At 32.8% G+C, this 24785-nt stretch overlaps 2 protein-coding genes across 2 annotated transcripts in view; both read right to left on the bottom strand.

The window, feature by feature from the left end:
- The window catches only part of LOC140443474 (proton-coupled amino acid transporter 1-like), a 322463-nt gene that overhangs the window by 272383 nt on the left and 25295 nt on the right, over nucleotides 1–24785 (bottom strand). The window lies entirely within an intron of this gene.
- The window catches only part of LOC140443127 (uncharacterized), a 31124-nt gene continuing 8813 nt past the window's right edge, over nucleotides 2475–24785 (bottom strand). Inside the window, 2 exon segments of the mRNA XM_072534211.1 lie at nucleotides 2475–2587; nucleotides 17596–17752. Of these exon segments, the coding sequence (XP_072390312.1) occupies nucleotides 2475–2587; nucleotides 17596–17752 (270 nt within the window).

Here is a 24785-nt window from a genome sequence, read left to right as displayed (position 1 = left end):
CTAGGCGAAACTCTCAGTGATCCCAACCAGATAGACAGAGTTCTTCAGTTTTTTAGAAAAATATTATTGTATCATAAACTAAATTATTTTTATATGACATAACTTTTTACTACTTTACCTGTTATAATGTTGTTTATAATCGTATAAATAAAAAAAAATTTAACTTTTATTATTTTGACATATCTTGACAATTTATTGACTACTTAAAATTCTTTTAATATTTTCGAATCGTGTGAAAAACCAGTCACAACTCTCCATATTATCTCGATAAGCCGATTGTAATAATTAGTTTTCGTTCAATATCAATATCATATTGTATTTTACCATATTATGTATGTGATTGATAGATCAAATATAATTATTCCGATGCTTTATTTGAAAATGAGTTTCCTTTTTCTAATTATGTGATAATATTCCCATCAGATATAGTATTGAAATATTACAGATAAATAATTTTAACGACTAATAAAATCATAAATAATATATTAAATATTATAATCAACACTATTTTTTTTTTAGCCTAATGTCGAAAGATAACGATTAATGTGTTAACTTATGTACTATAATATACACTGCCAATCTATCAACAAACAGATATACAGTCACAGAAACGTTTGTCGAAGATATTGTCATAATAGCGTCGCATGATGCTACCACAATCACTTTAAATATCCTACAGAGTTACCTATACAATCGTTATAAGACGGTTCCAGAAACGGGGAATATAAATCAGCGCAACCAAATTAATCCAACAGAGCTTTACTTATCAGAACGCCCAAAACTTCATTAAAAACATTAAAATCTTTTTGGAGAGATCTAAAAATAAAAGGCTAATCATTGGAAGCTCCAAACTATTCTTAAAAAATAAATTCCTTTTATATAAAAAAATTATGAAACCAATTTGCCTTTATGTATTCGATATTTGTGGTTGTACCAGTAAATGCATTGCATTATTGTCATTGTCTAAAGATGTCAAAAGATCATTTGTGTTGTTGGACCTATACCCTCTGGTCTATCTCAAGCCTAACGCTGCATGAACACTTGAACTTACTATATATAAAGAACGTCATCACGACGAAAATTGTAAAATATTGAGGAAATTACAATAACAACCTACAGTATCTACTTCTAAAACCTATACATTAACCCTTTATAACAAATAACGTAAAAACATTTGATTTGTAACAAATATATTGCAAATAAAAAACGTTTGATAATGTAACCATATGGTCACATTGACCATTCATGGTTATGTTTTAAGACATAACTTACTTATGAAATGACACAAAACAATTTATTTTATCTGTGATACAAAGTCTAGCATTACATTTTTTATACTGAAATCGACTTTTGACAGCACCTACACCTCCCTTTCGTTGTGTGGACAGGCCAATGGCCAACAGAATCTTTTCTTGTCGTATCATCTGGTCTAGCAATAACTGGATATTTAATTTTTTTTATTGAAACCATATTCAAAGAGCTAGGTCTATCACGTCGAGAATCTTTCCCGGCATTAGCTAATGAGGATGCAACCTCTTTTCGAAAAACTTAATACCATTGCTTAGTTTTACACGGCGTTTTGTAAAGACCAATTAGCGCATTGGCTTTATCTACCCCACCCATGTGCTTGTTGTAGTTTGTTATTACAGATGGACATACAATATCGATTTTTATTTTAGCAGTTTTGCAGTACCTTTTTACTGAACCTGTTGGCTGGACTCCATAGACTGTTCCACCAAGTATCACACATTTATTGTCAACCCATTTGATAACGATGACACCATTCTCTTTGTCAGCCTTATAGTCATACGTTCCCCTTCGTTGCTTTTTCAAAATCTTGTCACTGGGCAACCTTCAATTCTATCAGCTCATAAGGTGCCCGAACTCAAGATTTTTATTGAGTTTTTTAAATAAGAAAAAAGAGCAAGGCTAGAAAAATAGTTATCAAAATATACTATACTGTTGTGAGACTGGCTCCAACACCCAATGAATCATCTTTATCTGTTAGTTCATTGCGAGTTCCTTTTAGTTCGGGAAAAGTAGTTGAACCTTGGTAAGGTATAAAATCTAGTATATATCCAGAGACTCCAGCAATTACGAAAAATTTATAACCTTATTTGTGGGATTTGTTTTTTATGTATTGCCGTAAGTTACCTGCACGTGTTTCCTTATACGCCACCATCGTCTCAACAATAGAGTAGTCATTTTTAAGATGAAATTTCCTACAATTCTGACGAATATCCTCAATAAGAGGTCGTATCTTGACAAATCTGTCTTTAGTAGCCGGTGTAACAAGGCTGTTGTCATTGAAATGGATATAACGTCTAAGTAATTTGAATCGTTTTACCGGCATAATACTAGCAATTTGTTCGACTCTAGTACCATCTGCCCAATAGTCTTCATATGCCGGTAGTTTTATTATTCCCATTAGAAGAAGAAGAGAAATAAAGTCTGTCATTTCTTTATGATTGGTGTTAATGCTGGCTCCTGGGTTCTGGGGCTGCTGGGGTAGGTTCTACATCAGCAATGTTATATTCTTGAATGTGTTCATCATGTTCTAATACGCTACGATCAGAATCACTGTCATCTGTAAAAGATATATCAGATTGTATTCGACAACGATATAAAACCATATTTTACCTGACAACTGAAGTGATACCGGTTTCTGTGTAGATTTCAAAACAGGCTCTTCGTTATCAGAAGTATCAGAAGTATAATTTTATCGTAAAAAGAGCGAGTTGGTATTTCTGTCAACAAATTTTCCATATCCATATTTACTGAAAATTAAAAAATCGTTATGGGGCAAAGTAACCAGATGGATACATTTGATTTTCAGATGCAATTCAATATCAAATACGACAAATAATGTATGTACATAATGGTAGAAACATTAAATAGTAGATCTGGAATAAGTTTGAATAATAAAATTTTTCAAATCGTAAATGAACTTACCTAAAACAACACTTTCAGCAATCTGTGTTTACCGTAACCTCAAACGTCACCTGTGACCGCCAAAACAAATTGATTAAACGAGTAGTTATTTTTAAAACTCTGCGTTTCACGACTGTTACCCCCTCCTCGACACACAATGTAACCACTCGGTAACATCGTTCATTCGTATGTAAAAGGTAAGTGCAACCATATGGTTACAATTCCCGATAAAGGGTTAATAAGAGACCAACATACCAACGAATGTAGCGCAAGCAAATTTCCTCTATGCATGGTATAAACATCTCTAGTTCGTGATTATGTTGTTCAGTTGTCGGTAGTCTATCAGCACTCTTCATTTCTTTTCCTAGTGTTCGTTACTTTTATTTGATATAACAAAAGGCAGCGATGAAAATTCGTATACTACTTTTTCAAAAATCACATCATTTAACACCTTATTTATTTGCCCATTAATTTCCGTTTTTTGCTCGTATATTAATTTATATGGCTTTGTGTAGCTAGTGAGACTCATGTGTTTAATCCTTTTTTTTTGCTTTATATACATCTGTTGTATAGGAATCATTTTCTAATAAAAAACAAAATAATATGTTACATATTTTTTCTATTGCTCTTTCTTCCCCTATGGTTTAATTATGTTATGTTTATTACATTTGCTAATATTTTCTTTACGCAAATTTCTTGCGGCATAGTAACATATTCTTCGGTTTTTGTTCCAATTCCGAAATATGCTATAAATTCTGTCTAGGCCTGTACTTTCTTTCTCTCTTTCCATGTACACAAAGACAATTATTGATAAAAAAATCTCTTTTAATTACTTTATTGTGACTTATATAAAAACTGTCATAATTGCAAATTCATGTTGCAATTTAATTTTTGCTGAGTCATGGAATACTTTTAATTCACAATGAATTCTTAAAATATTACGCTAATTAATGCTTCTGAAACTACTAATAATTTTAGTAGTTTTTATTTATAATAAACGTTAATATTGCAAAATTATTTGCTTGTATTCGCTGCTAAAACATTTAACTTCGGGTACAGTGTTTGTTTCTAGCTCTGTAGCTTGTGTCCCTCGAAATCTGTACAATAATACAACCAAATTTATATGGAATTATCTGATATTTCTTATTATTTTAAGTGAATTTAAAAAATCAACCTACAAAGTCAAAGAATATTTATTTTAAAGCAATTTGATCGCCAATACATAAAAATAAAGAAACGCATAAATTCTTAAATAATAAAATTGTAATTATTCGTTTTAAAGTCAATAGCATACAAAATTTAATTATACAAGGAATGATGTTTAAATTGTTTTTATTTATTTACGTTTCTTTTAGTAGTCAATGTTACTAAAATATGCCTTATGCAAGCTCCAATAAGCGTGGGCATGATCCTTAACAAATTGTAAACATTTTATTGTGGTAGGTTGTTTCTTTTCTTCAACAGCAATTTATACTAGCTGTACGGTGTTTTCTGAATTATCCCGGCGAGATCTAATTCTTTTTCTAAGCATATCTCACCAATGCTCTATTAAGGTGGGGTGAGCAATCAGGTTACTACAGAATAGTGATATCTTCTGCTTCAAGGAAGTCTGTAGTGACTGGTATGTGGAAGTGCATTATCATGCATAAAAATTAAATTTTTTCCCACTGCTTATTTTCACAGTCTAACTAGAGGTTATAGAACCAAATCAACATACTTTCGAGCTATTAAATTTGGTTAAATGAAAATTAAAGAAGTTTTTTCACCGACCGTATTCCACAGACTTCCACAGAACATAATACTTCCTCCTATAGGTCTGTGAACAGATCTGGCTATTTTCGTTCTTATTTGTCTTCCTCACCCTCTAAGTACACGAATTCATTGGTCATATAATTTTACACAAATTCTGGTTTGATCTGAAAATAGCACATTTTGCCAATTTCCAATGTTCCAGTTTTGGTATTGAAGACAACAGTTTAGGCGATCAATCTTGTGCTGCCTGGTTAACTCGGGAATCCGTAACTGTCTACTGCTGCATAGTCCTTGGGCACGAAGTCTTCTTCTTATCGTTTCAACTGATACACTACACTGTATCTTCCAAAATTTGCTTTTGGAGTTGCGGGTAAGAAATTATTATGTCTCTTCTAGCTACTTGGACAATAAAACGATCCTGGCAAGCCATTGTTACTTTTTGGCGTCCTTATCTTGGTCATTTCTTAAGCGTTCCTAACTCCTGATACCTAGCATAGGTTTTTGACACGACGCCCTGTGTTACGCCTACCACTGTAGTTATGTCCCTCTGAGACATGCATTGGTCAGCAAGACCAATAATCTTCCCTCTTTGCACATACTTTAACCCCACATAAGGCATACAATCCTTTTTGAAAGCCAAAGATAGTTTATTTATTTTCATTCAATTTACAACTAAAACAAATAATCTATACAGTGCCGGGCAGTGGTATTTGATTGTTTTATTGATTTGTTGATTATTAATAAAAACCTTTATTCTTTGCAACAATAACACGTTTTTTCAAAAAAAAATAAATATTAGTTTGAAACACATGGTGATTCCAAGTTTGGTTGTATATATATATATATATATATATATATATATATATATATATATATATATATATATATATATATATATATATATATATTGACTATTATTTCTTCCTCTTTGCATTTGCTATGTTCTTTTATCTATATGAAATCTGATTTTAATTTTGATTCTATAGTCCATCATTTTCATCTGTATTTTGGTTATTATTGTTTCTTTGTTGTACTCTTAAGTTATTTCTGTATCGATATTTATTAATTCCTCTTCCACGTCGATGTGGTATGTTTTTGAAGTATCTGTTCGAGGAGGAGTCTCTTTTTCCTTAGTATTTGAAATTGCTTCTGCTAAATATGTATGGCTACTTATTGTGGGAACTGTTTTAATTCTTAAATCATGTAGAATAATATTTGTGAATACGCTTACTGCAAAATTTTTATTTATGTTAGCGAACATATTTTCAGCTTGCCTGGAAATTTATCGAATTATTGGATCGATCTATTTTCTTGATTTCCATTTTAATCTAATTTGATAGAGCAGGAATTGATTGCATAATTGGTAACATTCTGGATATCGTTTTTTAGATCTTGGTTTGATGTGAAACCCTGGGAAGGCACAAGGCTCTAGGCCAAGAATAAGAGGATATCCCCAGGCCGTGTGCTTATGCTATATGCTGCAGATGAAAATGGGCTGGGGTTAGAGCATCGTATAATAAGGCGATTATGGATTAGTAACTACAAGCTCACTACTTATATATGAAACGTTTGTGGAAAGATTTTTTTATAAAATTTCGTAATAAAAAAAAAATTCTCTATGCATACAAAGATCTTTTGGGAGATCAAAGGCTTGGCATGCATCCATAGTTTGGTATAGGCCATCCAATGGCGCTACAGCCCAAATCGGGCCTTGGCCTCCTTCAACAGGCTTCTCCAACCATCTCTATTTACCGCTGTTCTTTTCCATGAACGCGTTCCCAGGCAGTTCCTGGCATCCTCATCGACTTCATCTTCCCATCTCTTTTTAGGTCTTCCAACAGGTCTTTTTCCCTGCATTCTTGCATTTAATAATTTTCTGGGGATTCTATTCTCATGCATGCGGACCACGTGCCCTGCCCATCGTAATCTCTGCAGTATATAGTTTGGTATAGGAAGAATTAAATTCCATACCAAAGATGATGGACAAAGTCTAAGGCAGCACTCAGGACAAGTACACTCTTTATAAAAAGGGCCTTTCTGGAGGAACTAAGCCCAAAGAGAGTGCTAAAGGTAACAAAAATGCAGGTCTCCAAACAAGAGTCAAAACTGTCAGAACTGGAGAGAATGTTAGTCCGCTCAAAAGGCAAGAGACCTCTAAGTGGGCAACGATCATCATACAAGAGATAAATGTCTCGAGAATCGAGTATCAGTAGTCTTCATGGAGCTGGTCATCTGAGCTTCACTAGCCTAAAGGTCCTGCAAGTAAACCTTTAGCACGATAAGGTTGCATCGGCTGTAATCTACAAAATGCTTAATAAAGATGGCTTAAATTTAGCATTACTTTAGGAATCCTGGCTTTATAATGGAATGGTTGCAGGCCTAACGCTAAAGAAAGATAAAGTACTTTATAATTATTTTAGATCCCAACTCCGAGATTGTATAGTATATGGTAATGATCCTATGATAAACATCGAAGGGACAGAGATAGAACATGTAGATGAATATACATATCTGGATCAAAATGTCAAGCAAGCAAAGAAAATCAGACTACCGAAATAAGCAGAAGTGTAAAAATGGGATGGGCAGCATTCGTAAGACTCTCATACATACTTAAAAATAAAAATATACCTCAAAGACTGCGAACCAAAGTATTTAATTCCTGTATCCTACCTGTACTTACATATGGAGCTCAAACCTGGACATTCACTAAAATAAACATGGAGAAGATCAGAAAAACTCAAAGAGCTATGGAACGACAGATGCTGGGTTTCTTATTCAAAGACTATAAAACCAATGAAAACATTCGTAATAGAACAAAAGTAAAAGATGCTGTCGAACTGGCAGCTAAACTGAAACGAAAATGGGCTGGACATAACGAACATCTTATGGATGGCCGATGGAATAAAGAAATCGGGAATTGGCGGCCATATGAAGCCAAAAGACCACGAGGAAGACCGCAAATGCGATGGAGCGACGATATTAAAAGAACTGCAGGGCCAATGTGGAAACGTCTTACAAACAACAGAGATGAATGGAAGCAAGAATTAGCAGAGGTCTATATTCGGTAATCGGAATAGAGAAAAGGGCTTAAAAAAAATTGTAATGGGGTGAATTGTAAACTAATTCTGGCGCTTTGCACCGAAGATTTTGTTACAGGTCAGTCTCACAAGCGTAGTAAAGGATATAATTGCCTACAACAAGAAGAAGGAACATTAACTAATACTGGGATGCGATACTACTGCTCATCGTGTGGTGTGGGTACACACAGTACAAATATTAACAGTAGAGGTAAGTTTTTTTTTACAATTTATTTTAAGAACTGGGTTGGAAACTGTCAATATAGAAAAAAAAAACAACTCTTGTCACAGCCACTAGAAGAGAAGAGAAGTCGTAAATATAAAACTCTTCAATGGCAAATTATGTTATATTATAAGGAATTGCTATGTGTCAGAAGAACTTTCGTGTTCCGATTAGTGGCAAATTCGACTTGTTTTTATTTAGTCCAACTCTGGTGGACTCTCTCTAAAGACATACTCGCAATTATATTATATCATTAGTACCATTAGAGATATGAAGGGTTTCTAATAGGTAATAGAAATAGTAAGTGAGGCAATAACGATGGCTTATTACGAAAGCTATGCAGAGAGATCAAGAAAGTAAAAGAAAAATGCTCCTTGGTGGAATAAAAGTATTCAAAAACTTAGGATAAAGGTGAGAAGGTTATTTAATAGGGCCAAATCCAATCAAAAGTGGGATAATTATAGAGACAAACACTTGCCAGTACAACAAAGAAATTCATTAAATCAAAAGTAATTCCTTGAGAAGGTCCTGCGAGAAAGAGAAGAGACTCCTGCATGCTCCAAAATCTTGGTGAAGCGACACAGCGACTAAGGACGGTTTTCTAAAAAATTAATACCAAATGAATACAGAAACTCTTAAGAAAAGCTTATAAATACTCACCAAGGCTCACATTCTCAGCTCATCGAAAAACATTAACCCTTCAGTAAAGCCGGTTTGTTCAAGGAGACCTTCTGTGGCGAACTGGCAGTAGGTGGCAATATATTCGACAGTTTCCTCTGCATTTTCACAAAATATGCATACCGCTCTGACTACTTCGCCCATCATATAAAGTGAGATAGTATCCCATTGAGAAATGTCCAGTGAGATCAATTCCCTAAGTTCCGTCTTTGAAAACTCTAAGAGTATTTTTTCTTAACAAACGAAAGATTGTAACAATCTTTTTACCTGCCTTTGGCCTACAATATTTTCTAGGTAGACTATAATGAGACTATAAAGTGTCTTTGGTTTACTACAGAATTATTTTGATCATAGAAAAGGAGTAATAGCTTTTTTTACAAGATTTATCAACAACGTCATTACCAACCTTTATGTTCTTTTGTCCTTAGAATTCGTCAGTTTTACACTATACTACGGTAGTTACGGTTATACTAGAGCCAATTGGGTTCTTGTACATCTTTCATTACCTACTATACAAGACCTCGTGACTTCGGTAGACCTGCTTTATACGAGTATAAACAATCCATAAACCTTTTACTCTGAAAACTCTGAAAGCTCTCAAGAAAACCGATAAACGTTTTTATTTACTTAAGGCTTTTTAGTATATCCAAGACACTTGTAATATGGCGACATCAAGACCTCACATCGCAACATTCTGCTAAAGCTGCCATACTGCGCTCTTGTTCCGCTTGTATGATTCTAATTGGTTTCATGTAGACCAATCTGAGACAGAGACAGACTCTGGTCACTTCTCTGCTCATTCCCGCTATAATTTAAATTATTTATTTAGATAAAGTTATTTCTAAACCCCATTTTTGCCTCATGTGCATCTTAAGAGTTGATAAAATGCTGTCAGACCCGACAGTGCAACCACACTGTGCCAAGGCTATCATCCCCCAGAGTTCGCCAATTCTCTAGGGTATAACTTGGACAACACGTTCCACCTATGCCACGCATTCTATGGACACGACGGCATTACATATTGAGATTAAGGAGCGCAGTAGTCGCAGCACACATCGAACGATATCATGAGTAAGTTGACGCATATAGGCAGTTTAGCGGTCACGGAGCAAGACACCCTGGCATCTTCCAGCCGAATAGGATACTGGGTCAGAAAACCCCAGGGTAGTGCCGGATTAACCGTGTTCCGGATATAACCTTAATCACCTTTCCAGAGTAGTGGTCTTATCACTCAATAAACAGCTTAACTCCATATAGCAACTGTCACTTTAAAAGAAGAATAACTATATTATATTAACGAAAACAACTAACCATATCCAACACCATAAATAAAAAAAATGTTTAGCAACCTATTACTAAAAGAAAACAAAAGAACGAAAATATTTCCGTGGGTCAATAAACTAATTTTGGTACTTTTCGGTTTTTGGCTACCGAGAAAAAAAAACAAGATTTCAGATCCCTGATTCAATTTCGGCCCCCGCCGACCTGCTCCTTCTTCTTTATCACCCTAGAGATCAGACAGTGTACTTTTCTCCATTTTTTATCTCCTCTTATCGTTATGTTTACCATGTTTCTTTCATCCAGCCTAAACCCATTCACCTCTCGAAGTCGCCCCTCTTATTTGCCAATTTTTGGCAGTTAAAAAGGTGAGCGGAGGAGTAATAGTTACAGTCTGTATTGCCAACAAAATGCTTGCGATCGCTATAACAGAATGCTTACGACTTTAGCAATCATTGTATCGTTTAACGAATTCTCCATCATCCTTTCGTAGTCTTTTCAAAAAAAAAAATATTTCTGTTGGTATCATTTGAGAATTAATAATTTTTGTTTCTCAGTTTTTTATCATTGATAATCTGCTTGTCTGGTACTATACCGAACAGCATGAATTTCTGACGAAATTGCTCCTGATCTTTTGATTTTTTTTCGGTTCTTTCGGTTCGATTCTTTCGGAAATATATTTCACCAATATTCAAGTTATCATCTTACCCTTACTTCAGTCTTACTAAGAGCCTGAGCACTTTCAATTGTTTTTACTAAGACATTTCTATTTATTGGCGTTAAAAGTGTTTATTATTTGTGTCAATTCTTGACAATTTCAAGATGTCTTTGAGCGTAAAAATTGTTACATCTATTGTTGCTCTTTTTCAGGATAGAAGAGATCAAGTTTATGAAGCTAACAGATACGAAGTTTCACGTAGTGCAACGTGTTTTTGCTTGTTTTACACAGATGAATTTTGGAACAGAAGTTTTAATTAGGTTTATTATAAATAAAGATACAATTCACATTTTCGTTTTAATTCTATGAATTTGTTTTGCGTCAATATTTTATATCTGTTAATATAAATTTCAAAGCATGTGGCATATAAACCGCAAGTAGTTCTATATGTCATGTTAATTTGGTAAAACTAGTTAGAAACACCATATTAATACTAAAACTTGGGTTAACTTTAAACTATTATTATATGTAGTTTGGTCTTGGAATTTTTCAAGGTTTTGAAATAAATTTTATTTTTATATACTCATGTTCCAAATTATCACACAACTGCAGATATAGATGTTATGAATTATGGATATTATGAATTAAAATTTATTTTAATTTAAAATTAGAAAATGAATCAAAAATCAGGGATAAGCTATAAGTTTTACAAGCAACTGAAAAATATTGTTGTTGTTTGTTTGTGTTTATATGACAGCGGACACTAAATCCATTCGCCAAACTGAAAAGTAAAAATATATATATATATATCAACAAAATTAAAATGCAATTTAAAAACATAATAAGGTCTAATGCTCTCAGCAAGCATTTATAACTGCTTGCATTTTGTCTGGATAAGCTTGTTTTCCACTTCTGGATGGTTGCTTGAAAAATATTTTTCCATTCTAACAAAAAGATATACTTTAATTCTTACGTGGCGCCGAAGAATTTTTAAAGCATTCAAACGCTGTTCAATTATAGCCAAATCTGAAGCATCCTGGCCAGCTGGAGCTTAAAATTAGATATGGAAAGAATGGAAGAAAAATTGTATACAGCCCTAATGAGAACACAATCCAATTTAGCGGGGACATCAGAAAACAACATCCGATTACTTTCATCTAAATCCTAACTAAAACACAAATTAGAACATATTATGAACAACCTTGAAGACTGCAAAAAAATTATTAGAAGCCATCTAAAAGTCGGAGCTGCTTTGTGGTTTCAAAGCAAAGAAAATGAGCTGACTTGATGGATGGATTTTGAGACAAAATTTCTCCAGTATTTTTGGAGAAAAACAAAGCAAATAAATATCAATCAAGAACTGCAGAATTGAAAGTACAATGAAAGATCAGGGATATTTCAAGAAAGATATAGCATACAATTATATAACACAGCACTTAGAATATAACTATTTGCAAAAATAATTAGTAGAATTAATTGCTTTCCATTTTTATAAAACTATAGAAGATCACGTCTACTTTTCCTGCTTCTTCCTCTTAATAAGCAATTCTGCTTGTTCATTGTCCGATACTTCTGCCGATTGGTGACTTATCTCTTGCTGTTTTGACGATACGGGTCTCCTCCCTTCTGCTTATGTGGTTATTTCATTTTTTTTTTTCTATTTTTCGTCCATTCATTTATACACTGTACGTTACATTTTCTTTTAATGTCTTCACATATCTTTCGATTTCTCAGCATATTTCCTGTAATTCTGCTCAGTACTCTCATCTCTACCGTTTCCAGTAGCATTTGCGTTGTGGCTGCGTCGGGTCTTGTTTCTGAGGTATATGTCATTATTAGTCTTACATTGGCTTTATAAATTCTTGATTTCATCTCAGTGTTAATGTGTCTGTTTCGCCATATAGTGTTATTAAGGCATACTGCCAGTCTATTTGATTTTTGTACTTGATCTCTCACTTCTTTGTCCAGGTCTCCATAGCTAGACAATGTAATTCCAAGGTATTTTATTTCCATTACTTGTTCAATACTGATGCCATCAATTTCTATTGAAGACCACGTCGCATTACAAAATTATCACAATATCGATAGGCTTTGTCAGTTCCTAGAGGTAAAAGAGGCTCGACGAAAAGAAAAAAAAATAAAAGAAAACACAAATATTACAGACCAGAAGAAGTGCAGTACAACAGAGATCCAGAATATTCTGAAAGGTCCTCCCGTCAAACAAGAAACTTTAAACAAAGAAGAGGACATACAATAGCTGCAATCGGGAAAATAATAACGAAGTAAGAGAAAAAAATTTATTAAAATCCTTTGTAAAAGGTATATATTTTTAAAAACCCAAACGGGCTGTGTTAGACAAAACGTTTTCGGAATCCATTATTCCATCATCGGTGTCTAGGAGTACATGAATGTAGCCACTAAATACATGGGTAAAAACCCTTTAACAAATAATTAGTTACATTTGTTTTACATTATATTTTATAAATTATTAGGATGTTAAAGTTACCGTTGGATTAGGTAACATGGCGACATATGACTCCACGTTGAAGTTGCAAGTCCTGAGACGGTGTGTCTACGAGGACTTTATGGAAGCAACTGAACTGGTGTGTCCTCGTAGACACACCGTCTCAGGACTTGCAACTTCAACGTGGAGTCATATGTCGCCATGTTACCTAATCCAACGGTAACTTTAACATCCTAATAATTTATAAAATATAATGTAAAACAAATGTAACTAATTATTTGTTAAAGGGTTTTTACCCATGTATTTAGTGGCTACATTCATGTACTCCTAGACACCGATGATGGAATAATGGATTCCGAAAACGTTTTGTCTAACACAGCCCGTTTGGGTTTTTAAAAATATATACCTTTTACAAAGGATTTTAATAAATTTTTTTTGATATATGGTATACAGCCAAATACAGGAACGTAGATTCCTTGTGAAGTAAGAGAAAATTTCATTCAGCTACGTCACTGAAATACGAATCAAAATCATAGCAATAATAACAGAATACAGACACAAAATGGATATCGAAAAACCCGATACAATACCGAACAACACAGAGAACGGAGAAGAAAGTCAGAACAGGATACAAGTAGACGATGAATCGCAACGGTCGTTTTTCTCTAGAACGCCCGCTAAATTAAATTAAAAAACAAATCGCAATTTTTTGTCACTCGAAAGAATTTATGAAATTAGCTGGAAACGATGTTAAAAGTCAAAAATTAAATTTAATGTAGGTATGTAAATGCCTTTATTAACAATAAACCAGTAAAAATTTTATTACAGTCTGGATCGGAAATTTTGTTAATTAATAAGCAATTAATATCAGAATTGGATTTAATCAAATAAATATACAAAATTCCTCAGGTAACTTTAGTGGTTGCTAATAAAAAGAAACTCTAAACAATTAATGAAGAAATACAAATTAAATTAAGGGTTGGAAAGAAATCGTATTCCTCGCAATGGAAGGAATAAGTAGATGAAGAAATAGTTAATATAAAAGACGATGCGGCGTTGGAAAAAAATGAAAAGCAAATTACAATGGCAATTAAACAAAGCCGACACGAAACAAGCGAGAAAAAAAGTTCTGAAAAACAAAAGGAAAAGAGGAAGAAAAACACGAAAAATAAGAAAATCAAATCAAGAAAAATGGATGCTCGGGATTCACCAAAAAGTGAGAACCTGGATGAGGATAAAATAAACGCATGTTTAAAGAAGTTTCAAAAGAAATAGAGGAGATAAAGAGTTGGAAAAAAGGTATGAAGAAAAATACAATTTATATAGAAAGAAGAGAGGTACAAACCGAAATACTAGTCATTAAGGAAAATTAGGATTTTAATGAAAATTTAACATGTGTGAGCAATCGGAAGAAGAGTAAAGAAAAATAATTTATGAAAAAAGAATGGAAAAAGAAATGAGGGTGAGATGTATTAGAAAATTATAAAAATCTGATAAATTATGAACACACTTTCAAGGTGAAGAACTTATCAATAAATTATCAAAATCTTATCCAATCCCATATCAATATCCACAGGAGGTTAATCAAGAAATAGAGAAGAGGTTAATAGATCAGAATATCGAGAGATGTGATTCCCCATATGTGAATCCAACCGTGATAGAGAAAAGCAGTGGATATTTGGGTTAATGTTTGGATGCCAAAAATATAAATCAACATACGATATCACAGTATGAATCAACATTATAGCTATATTTGTAATAATCATGGGGTTCCATATATTTTCGAAGATCGATTTGAAACACAGTGTTTGGCTGATACCTTTGGCAGAAAATTTCAAAAATTATACGGCTTTTTAGATCGATACCTTTGGCAGAAAATTGCCAAAATTAGACGACTTTCTAGATCGAAGGAATAGTATAACGATATAAAGTGATTTCTTTTGGACTACAAAGTGCATGTGCGGCACTAGTTTGTGCTCTACGTTCTATTCTCAATCGGTATGGAGATTTTATAGTACATTACATCGATGATTTTGTTAATTTTTTGTCCAGATGTTCATAGTCATTTGGAGGACTTAAAAATCCTAGTACAAGAATTAAATATAGCCGGTCTTAAACTAAACTTCAAACAATGCCAATTTTCAAAAAGTAGGTAGTGTAATTGGGATTTAAACTCGATACTAGTAGAGTCAGTATCGATCCTTGCAAAAGACAGGATTCAGATCATAACTGATTATCCTCGACCTAAAAATTTAAAACAACATTAGGGTTTCCTAGGAATGGCCAACTATTTAAAAAAATTAATTCCTGATATTAGACAGAAAGAAATACCATTAATTAAATTGTTCAAGAAATAAAGTTAACCGAATTAGAAAGAGGAACAGGAAGAGGCTTTTATAAATTTGACGGAAAAATTTGCCAAGGGAGTTAAAGTATACCATTTAGTGTATCGTGGGCTATTTATACTTCGTCCAGATACATAATTTCAAAAAATTAGCAGGAGAACTATCGCAAAAACAAAATGGCCAAGAAGTTCCGCTTTGTTTTGTATCGAGAGTAACGAAAACGCATAAAAAAATAGAGTGTAACGGAATTCGAATTTGTGACTGTTTGATTTTGTGTTAGCAAATTACGCTTTTATCTTCTTGACACTAAGTTCACAATAGAAAAAGATCACTGCGCTTTAGTAAATATTATGAAAAATAGAGTGATAAATAATAGGGTACATAGAGAGATACTGGTACTTTGAGAATACGATTTTGAATTCATATAGTCTATAAGAGGCAACGTAATTGTGGATGCTCTCGCCCGAGATGAGGATTGTGAAAAGACAGAGGCTCTAAAATTACATGTAGGAATGAATTTACTGCATGACGATGACAATTTATTTTCTTGGAATGAAATATGTGGTAAATTCCGATTTTCAATTTTTGAAAATATCTGTGCCTTAAAGGTGGAACAAAGTAAAGAAATTAAAAGTATGCTTAAACTATTTATGTTCTAACGATTTTAGTTTTAATTGTCGCAAAGGTATTTGTAAGTTTTGCACAGACTAGCTTTGTTCTTTATTGCGTCATAAGCAAGCGTGAGATCATAACAATACGGCTGAAAATTAGTCTAGTACTTCTAGTCAAGAACAAGAAAAACATGATTAATTCAATGGGACATCTATTATTTGTGGAAACAGTAAATTTAGTGATAATTATGTTATGTTGCCTACAGTAGTTATAGATGTTCAGGATAATATAGGCCAATTTCACAAAGCTTAAGTAATTTTGGACGTAGGTAGTCAGTGTTTATTTCTACCTAGTAATTTATGTGAAAAATAAAAATTAAATAAAACTCGTATTGATGTTTCTTTTTCTGGAATAAGTAGTATTATAAGTGATATTATACCTCCAAATTACAATACAAATGTGAGGTGTTAACATAGTAATATAATAGTCTCCCGTTTTATACCGCTGTCGCGGCTTTGGGAGTATAGCAGGGTAGTCTGCTATATCTAGGGCCTACGGTATACAAGGAAGGTAACATGGCCAGTGCTACGCTTCAACCGTCTATTATTACCCCTGGTTTTACCCAAGGTACTCATTTTTATTCAGGCTGAGTCGACCTGGGGCCTATAGACATTTTTAAAATGTCTAGATGTTCTTGCCGGCGGTGGGATTCGAACCCCGGACCACCGGCTTGCGAGTCAAGCATCCTACCGCTTGCGCTACGCAGGCCCTTGTTAACATAGTATTGTTGGTAAAAAAATATCAGGTAATTTACCGTGTTGTAATATTGATGTATCTGACTGGCTTATCCCTACACATATTAAACTTGTTAATCCTAGATTTAATATCTCCAAGAACGTTGATTTATTAATAGGAGCTAATTTATTTTGGGACATACTTCTCAATGAAAGAATAAGCTTTGGCAAAAAAACACATTTAATTAACACTGTATTTGGGTTTGTTGTATAAGGTCCAACTAATTTATATTCCAATGATAAAGCATGGCAACTGCAACTTCATTGGAAGGTTTTCGATGTTTTTTTGTCTCATTTTGTTGTCTTCGTGAAGATAGTTTTACCATTGATGTTGGAATTGTATTTGATAGTTCAGTCAAAACCAATTCAGGGTTATCTAAATGATATTCAACATAGTGGCCCAACTTTACAGAACGACATTTTGAAGATTATGTTTATGATTTTAATTACGTTTTATAGAACATTAATTTGTTGTGATTGCAGACATTGAAAGATGTATAGACAAACTTTAATTCATTCAAGTGAAAGATACTTACAAAATATTGTTTGTCGACAAAATCCCAATAATAAACTTTTATGTTATGAACTACAAACAGTGACTTATGGCACCACTAGTGCTCCATATTTAGCTATTAAATGTTTAAACCGATTAGCTTCAGATAATAAGGATGACCATCCAATCGCTAGTGAGTTATTAGATCGTGTATGTGGATGATCTCATAACAGGATTCAGCAGTGAAGCGCAAGGAACTGTAATCTGTAATCCAATTTTACAAATTTTACTGTCAGGTTCGTTCAATTTAAGAAAGTGAGCATGAAATAGTAAACATATTTTACACGATCTACAAGGCACATCTGAGAATTTAAATGTTTTAGATCTTGGTGAAAATTTTAGAGTAAAGACTCTAGGAATCCAATGCAGTTGTTCATACTTAATAACCTATAAAGTTGTAGAATATGATAATATTAATCACACTTAAACCCAAAAGAATAGTACTTAGCAATATTGCTAGAATATATATATTAGGTTTAATTACTCCATATGATATTTTTGTTGTAATGACATACGCGGCAGAAACACGACCTGATACAGAGAGGACAAAAAGGATATTAGAAAGAGCAGAGATAAAAACACTTAAAAAAATTGATGGTAAGACACTATTAGACAGAGATAGAGTACAGATATATGACGTAGATGCAAGGTGGAGTACATCAAGAATTGGGTAAGAAATAGAAGAGTAGAATGGAACGATCATATAAGCCGAATGACAACAAATAGAGTAGTAAAGACGGCACGAGACGGTTTCCCAATTAGAAGACGATCAGTAGTAAGACCACGAAAACGATGGAACAACAACTTACTGGAGGCACATTGAAAAACAGACAGAGTTATGTCTACATAAAAAGAAGAAAAAGAAGAAGAAGTTATTTTTGTTAAGATTTGAATTCAGAAATTGTCGTTAAAACATTTAGATTGGGACGATGAATTACCCTTGAATTTGAGAAATAACTGGAAATTTTTTGTTAAGTCTAACTATCTGTAATAGACTGAATATTTCTAAAGGGATTATGTGTCAAAAACAAATTAGCATTTAATTGCATGACTTTAGTGATACCAGTAAAAACTCTTACAGTGCAGTCATATATGTACGAACAGTTAATGAATTTGGAACAGTCTATGTTAAATGATTTTGTATAAAGACCAGAGTAGCTCTGGTTAAGGTTTTAACAGTTCCTAGATTAGAGTTGTGTGGGGTTTTAATACTGACTCATTTAGCTAAATAAGTTTTTAAGGCTTTTACATGCCAATTTATATTTATTTATAAATATTTTACTGGTATGACTCCCAAATAGTATTACCGTGGTTGAATACTGATCCCGACACACTATAAGTATTTGTCAGTAGTAGGTATTAGAAATTCAAACGTTAAGCGATACATCCAATTGGACATAGGTCAATACTAAAGAGAATCCTGCTGATGTGGCATTTCTTGGCATGTATACAGACGAATTATACAATATACAAGTATAATATTTGGTAAAATGGAACATACAATTTGTATATATATTGGCCACTCAAATTTCAAGAATCGGATAACAATAAATACCCAGAAGTTCGAAAAACATGTTGGACCTTTGTTGTTAATGTTAAACCTTTATTACTATTTACAAGGTTCTGTTCTCTAAGTAAGCTCAAACATGTAGTTGGTTACACTTGCGATTTACTATTACTCTCAAACAAATTGAGAAATTAAAAGATCCTCTTAGAAATATAGAATAGTATTTTGTATTTACCTGAATTTATAAAGGGTAGCTTTAAAAATAAAATTTTAATATTCAGAATAATGAAAACTTACCTGTTAAGCCTAGATTATTGTCTATAAACCTTTTTATAGATTCAAACGGTGTTTTGAGAGTAGAAGGTAGATTAAAAAATTCATCGTTAGCTTTTGATGAAAAACATTCATATCTATTAGATAGTAAATATACATTTGCGAAACTAATATTTTACTCAGAACGTTTACAGCATATAGGTCAAGCGCTTTTACTCGATTTAATTCGCCAAAAGTTTTGGATCCCTGCTGTCATGAATAATGCAAAAATGGTATCACAAAACTGCACACAATATTTCAAAAATAAACCCTCTTCTTCTTCCTCTGTATAAGGAATTCTTCTTGTTCGTTAGGAGATTAATATATCTGTAGAAGATTGTCACTCCGCGGTGTCGCCGGATACTTATTCTTCCGTTTGGTGAGGTATGTCTTGCTAAACCTAGACCAATTAATTTAATCATGGCTGACTTTCCAAAGCATAGTTCAAATTTTGAAAATTATTTACTAATACCGGAATTAACTATGCAGGTCCGGTACTATTAAGGGATAGAAAAAGTCTTACTTGTAAAACTTAAGGCTTATCCTCGAAAATCCTAACGGTAAAATTAAGTAAGATATCTATTTCATAAATATCTTTTTTTACGTAAACAAAATCAATTCACGAAGAATATTCTAAACGTCATCCCTTGTACTAGATTTTATATTTATACCTACTTAAAACCCCCTGTAGTGAAAAGTCTTGGGTCTATACAATAAAGCGATCGGGCGGTCTTCTATTCAGTGCGGTTATGGGGTAATTAGAATAATATAATATACCAGAGTAATATTATTTATTAAATAATTAATTCACAACTTAGCAAGGGTACATACAGGTAACAAATAATCGTCCTGTAAATGATTCATAACAATCAAATCGAAGACAAACTTTTATAAAATTTTATTACAAAATAATGTATAACAAGATATTTTTAGGTCACAGTACCTATTGGTTTTTTTATGTCTTATATTTTCTTTTGTTTATTTTTGTTAATTTTTTTTACTGACAAATTGGCTTTTAACGTAGATTACAGTTTGATGGTAAATATTCTGAAATGGAAAATGTTGAGATGTGGCGAATAAAAACATTCATGAAATTAAAATGAAAGGATTTACGTCTATTAGTGGTGCTCAAATGGTACGGACATGTTCAATGAATGAAAGACAGTAGACTCCCGAAACAAGTACCTGTATGAACAACTACAGGAATCCAGAAGAGAGGACTACCGTAGAAAACACGGATGGAAGGAATAAAAACTCAATGAAAAGCATATATTTATCTATTTGTTTGCTTTGCCACACAATGTGTTTATATTGAATCAGTCTCAGACTTAACGAGCCCAGAAGTTCTTGCTATATTTAGAAGGGTTGCTGCAAGACGTAGCCTGGTTAGTGCCTTTAAAGAATTAAAAAGATTATATGAGTTCTTAAGTACTTTAAGGGGGCATAGTTAAATCTTCTAACATCGACATCGTGATACAACATTTTTAAAATTTAAGATTTTTATTAGGTAATCTAAGGGTTATTAACCCTTGTACTAGCTATGTAGCTAGTTTCAATAATTACTATTAAGATGTAAGTACTTACATCTAGTTTACTACATTTTTCAGTTTAACAGTCAACATTTTACTTCATCATCAGTGGTGCTACAGCTCTAGTTGAGCCTTGACCTTCCCCAGTCTATTTCGCCAGTCGTTTCTGTTCAACGCCAACCGTTGCCAATTTGCCGCGCCGATTTTCCTTGCGTCCTCGTCCACACCGTCCCTCCATCTCAGTCGTGGTCTGCCTCTACTCCTATTTCCCGCTGGGACCGATAATAGAGTTCGTCTGGGTGGGTAATTTTCATTTGCTCTTGACACATGTCCAGCCCATCTAAGCCTACCTATTTTTATGAAGGATATTACATCTCTACCATTTACTATTTTTTTATACTTCTCGTACAATTCGAAATTATGTCGCCTTCTCCAAATACCATTCTCACAGAATGCGCCCATTATTCTTCTTAGTATCTTCCTTTCGAAGACGAGCAGAAGATTTGCGTCTGTTTTGGAGATGGTCCATGTTTCTGACCCATATGTCAGCACTGGTAGGATGAGTGTTCTATATATTATTAGTTTGGTTTTCTGGCTTAAATTTCTGTTTTTTAGCTGCTTGCTTAGTCCAAAATAACATTTGTTTGCTAGCAGTAGAAGAGAGGACTGCCGTAGAAAACACGGATGGAAGGAATAAAAACTCAATGAAAAGCATATATTTATCTATTTGTTTGCTTTGCCACACAATGTGTTTATATTGAATCAGTCTCAGACTTAACGAGCGCAGAAGTTCTTGCTATATTTAGAAGGGTTGCTGCAAGACGTAGCCTGGTTAGTGCCTTTAAAGAATTAAAAATATTCTATGAGTTCTTAAGTACTTTAAGGGGGCATAGTGAAATCCTTTAAAATCGACATCGTGATACAACATTTTTAAAATTTAAGATTTTTAATAGGTAATCTAAGGGTTATTAAACCTTGTACTAGCTATGTAGCTAGTTTCAATAATAACTATTAAGATGTAAGTATTTACATCTAGTTTACTACATTTTTCAGTTTAACAGTCAACATTTTACTTATGTTTATTAATTATATTAACGTGGCAATACTTACTTTTAGGTTTTCACTGATGATGGTTAAGTGAGATCGAAAACGTTAGGAAATTTCCAATCCCTTTGAATAATTTAAATGTTATAATAAATATATATATCATTATACATCAGTATTTTTTTTACTTCATTGTTAGTTTTTTTTAAATTATAGTATACATGCAACGTCTTCCCTATTATTATTTAAATAAAATAAGAGGGCAAGAGAATGTGTTCAGTTCTTGGTGTGGTTGCTCGATCCCGATAGTTGGATTCCATAGGTCACACTGCCTTTATAACTGATTTATAAAGTTGTTTTTTGGTACGTCAGTCGAGATCTTTTACCTATTAACTAGTGAGTCTACTAATTTTGAGATTTAAGAAAGTGAAGTTATCATTAAGAAGACAATGTGTATATTTACATATTGTTACATAAGCTTTTATTGACTGTTATTGTCTTATAACTTTTTTTATTCAGTTCATCTAGGAAATATCTGGTAGTAAATTTATTGGTGACTCAAGATAGGTTCGTAAGACACAAAACTCATTTTTATGTACGGATATAACAGTGTTTCAGGAAAAAAAACATATATCGTAATGAAAATTCTTGGTATAATTTTATACAATTATTGTGTTTTTAAAATTTAATATGTTCGTGTAAATTCTCAATGTAACGATTTTCTAGAAAGAGAAATACATCTCACAGCTTTATAATTATTTTGCACGAGCAACTTTTGTAAACATATTGGTACATCATCGCACGTGTAGAATATTTTTATTCTGCGTGTATTATGACAGAATTAAAAAAATTCATATAATTAACAGATGAGGTAGGTAGTATTCACTTTTTGAAAAACCCTTGCTGAAATTCGAATGTTCTATCACCGACCAAGTTTTTGAAGAAGAGAGTTTTGTAATTTATGACATTTCATTTAGCAAGATAAATTAGCAAGTTGTAAATTTAATCAAATAAAATAAGAGTTAATAAGTATCTACAAACTAAATATCACTATAAAATGCAAAAATGTGAAGCTATAAAAACCTACATGACATTTTCTTTTTAGGTTACTGTGCGCATAATTTAATAGTAAATTAAATGAAGAGTGTGATAAAGAACTAGCTTATTACACAAGATTGAGAAAATTGCGGTAAAAAATAATTTTTGACGAAATCGCAGACTAAGCGTCAGAAATAAATAATTCCTGACTACTGTTTATAATCTTGACACAAAATGGAAGGAAGGAAGGAATGGAAAATCACAGAGCAAGGATCGTGAAAACTTAGACTCCCTAATGACTATATATATATATATATATATATATATATATATATATATATATATATATATATATATATATATAAATTTATTTATATTAAAATTTGTACAGAAATGGATATTGAAAGAAATTACAAACAAGATGTCAAAACAAATGTAACATAACGTTACTTGTTGTTTATAATTTTCGGATAATGTTTTCTTTAAAAGGTCAATTAAAAGAAAATCTAAAATAAGTTTAAAGCCTTTTGGTAACTTTTGTAATCCTTTTTAAATATTGGGTAATCGAATGTGGGGAGCTTGTTCGAACAAGGAAAGACGCATAACACGATTCAGTAAATAAAGAGACTTATCCTAGCAATATTAGGCATAAGCGAAATGCGCTGTCCTGGTTCCTATAAAATATTGGTCATGGATAAAACGATATATTACTCCAAGATCATCTATAAGGAGTTAAAATATTTTTATCTTCAGGAGAATCCAAACAGCTGTTGTAAATGTTGTTCTCTCTTCAGATAGAATTCTGTTATTACAAATACAGGGTAAGCCAGTGAACATTAATATAGTGCAAGTGTCTGCTCCAACTGCAGGTAAATTAGAATATGGAATAGAACATTTTTATAGTCAACTCAAACAACTTTTACAATATACCGGGAAGGAAGAGATTACAATAATAATAGGGTATTTAAAGGAAAAGATAGGAAAAGGCCGGATCAATAAAAAGGTGATTATGGTTTAGGAACAAGAAATGCTAGAGGCGATTAACTTAATTGTGTCAAGAAAAAAACCTGAATTACTGATTATAGACACATGGTTTTGATTATCACCCCATGGACTGTATACCTGAAGGTCACCACAAGATAATGAACAAAGTTTTATTAGAAATAAAATCGACTTTTGCTAACCAATCTAAGATTTAGAAATTCCATTATAAGCGTTAAGACTTACATTGGAGCATATGTCCCATCAGACCATAACCTTCTTGTCTCAAAAATGAAACTGAGGGTAAACAAGATAGTAAAATCCTAAAGTTCTAAGGCGAATACTCAGTTGCTCAAGATAAACGAAATACGTGCTGAGGCTTTCCCTTGTATAAATCAAGAAATGAAAAGAATAACATAAGACACGAAAAACACTGAGAATGTGAACAATATGTGGAGCAAATATTTTATTATAAAGACACAGAACAAACTTTACAAAAGAAAGAAGAAAGCTTGGATGACACAAGAAATAATGGAAATTGCGGAACAAAGAAAAAATATAGAAACAAATATCTAGGTAAATACAGGGAACCATTTTATTTGTAAATTAATAATAAACAAAATAAAAGAGGCTAAGAAAAGTGGATGATGGAAACATGCATTGAAGTAGAGGAATTGCAGAAAAAACATGATCATTATAATCTACATAAAAAGTCAGAGAATTATCTGGAAAATCAAGAATAAACACAACTAACCGATTAATTGACGAAAACAATATACCTATTAAAAACCCAATTGAAATAAAACAAGTGTGATATACCCAACTATATTGAAGATCTTTTCATGGACACAAGAACGGAACCAACACAAATTGATAGCGTGGAAGCTCAAAAAATATTAAAATCTAAAGTCCAATATGCTATAAACAACTCAAAATCTGACAGAACCCCAGAGTTCTGAGAACCCTCCCATAAAATTCATCGAGCTGATTAAACTCATAGATGAAGACA

The sequence above is a fragment of the Diabrotica undecimpunctata genome, chromosome 6 (genome assembly GCF_040954645.1).
Source record: "Diabrotica undecimpunctata isolate CICGRU chromosome 6, icDiaUnde3, whole genome shotgun sequence".
NCBI classification, from domain to species: Eukaryota; Metazoa; Arthropoda; class Insecta; order Coleoptera; family Chrysomelidae; genus Diabrotica; species Diabrotica undecimpunctata.
This window is presented reverse-complemented; position numbering and strand designations above follow the sequence as displayed.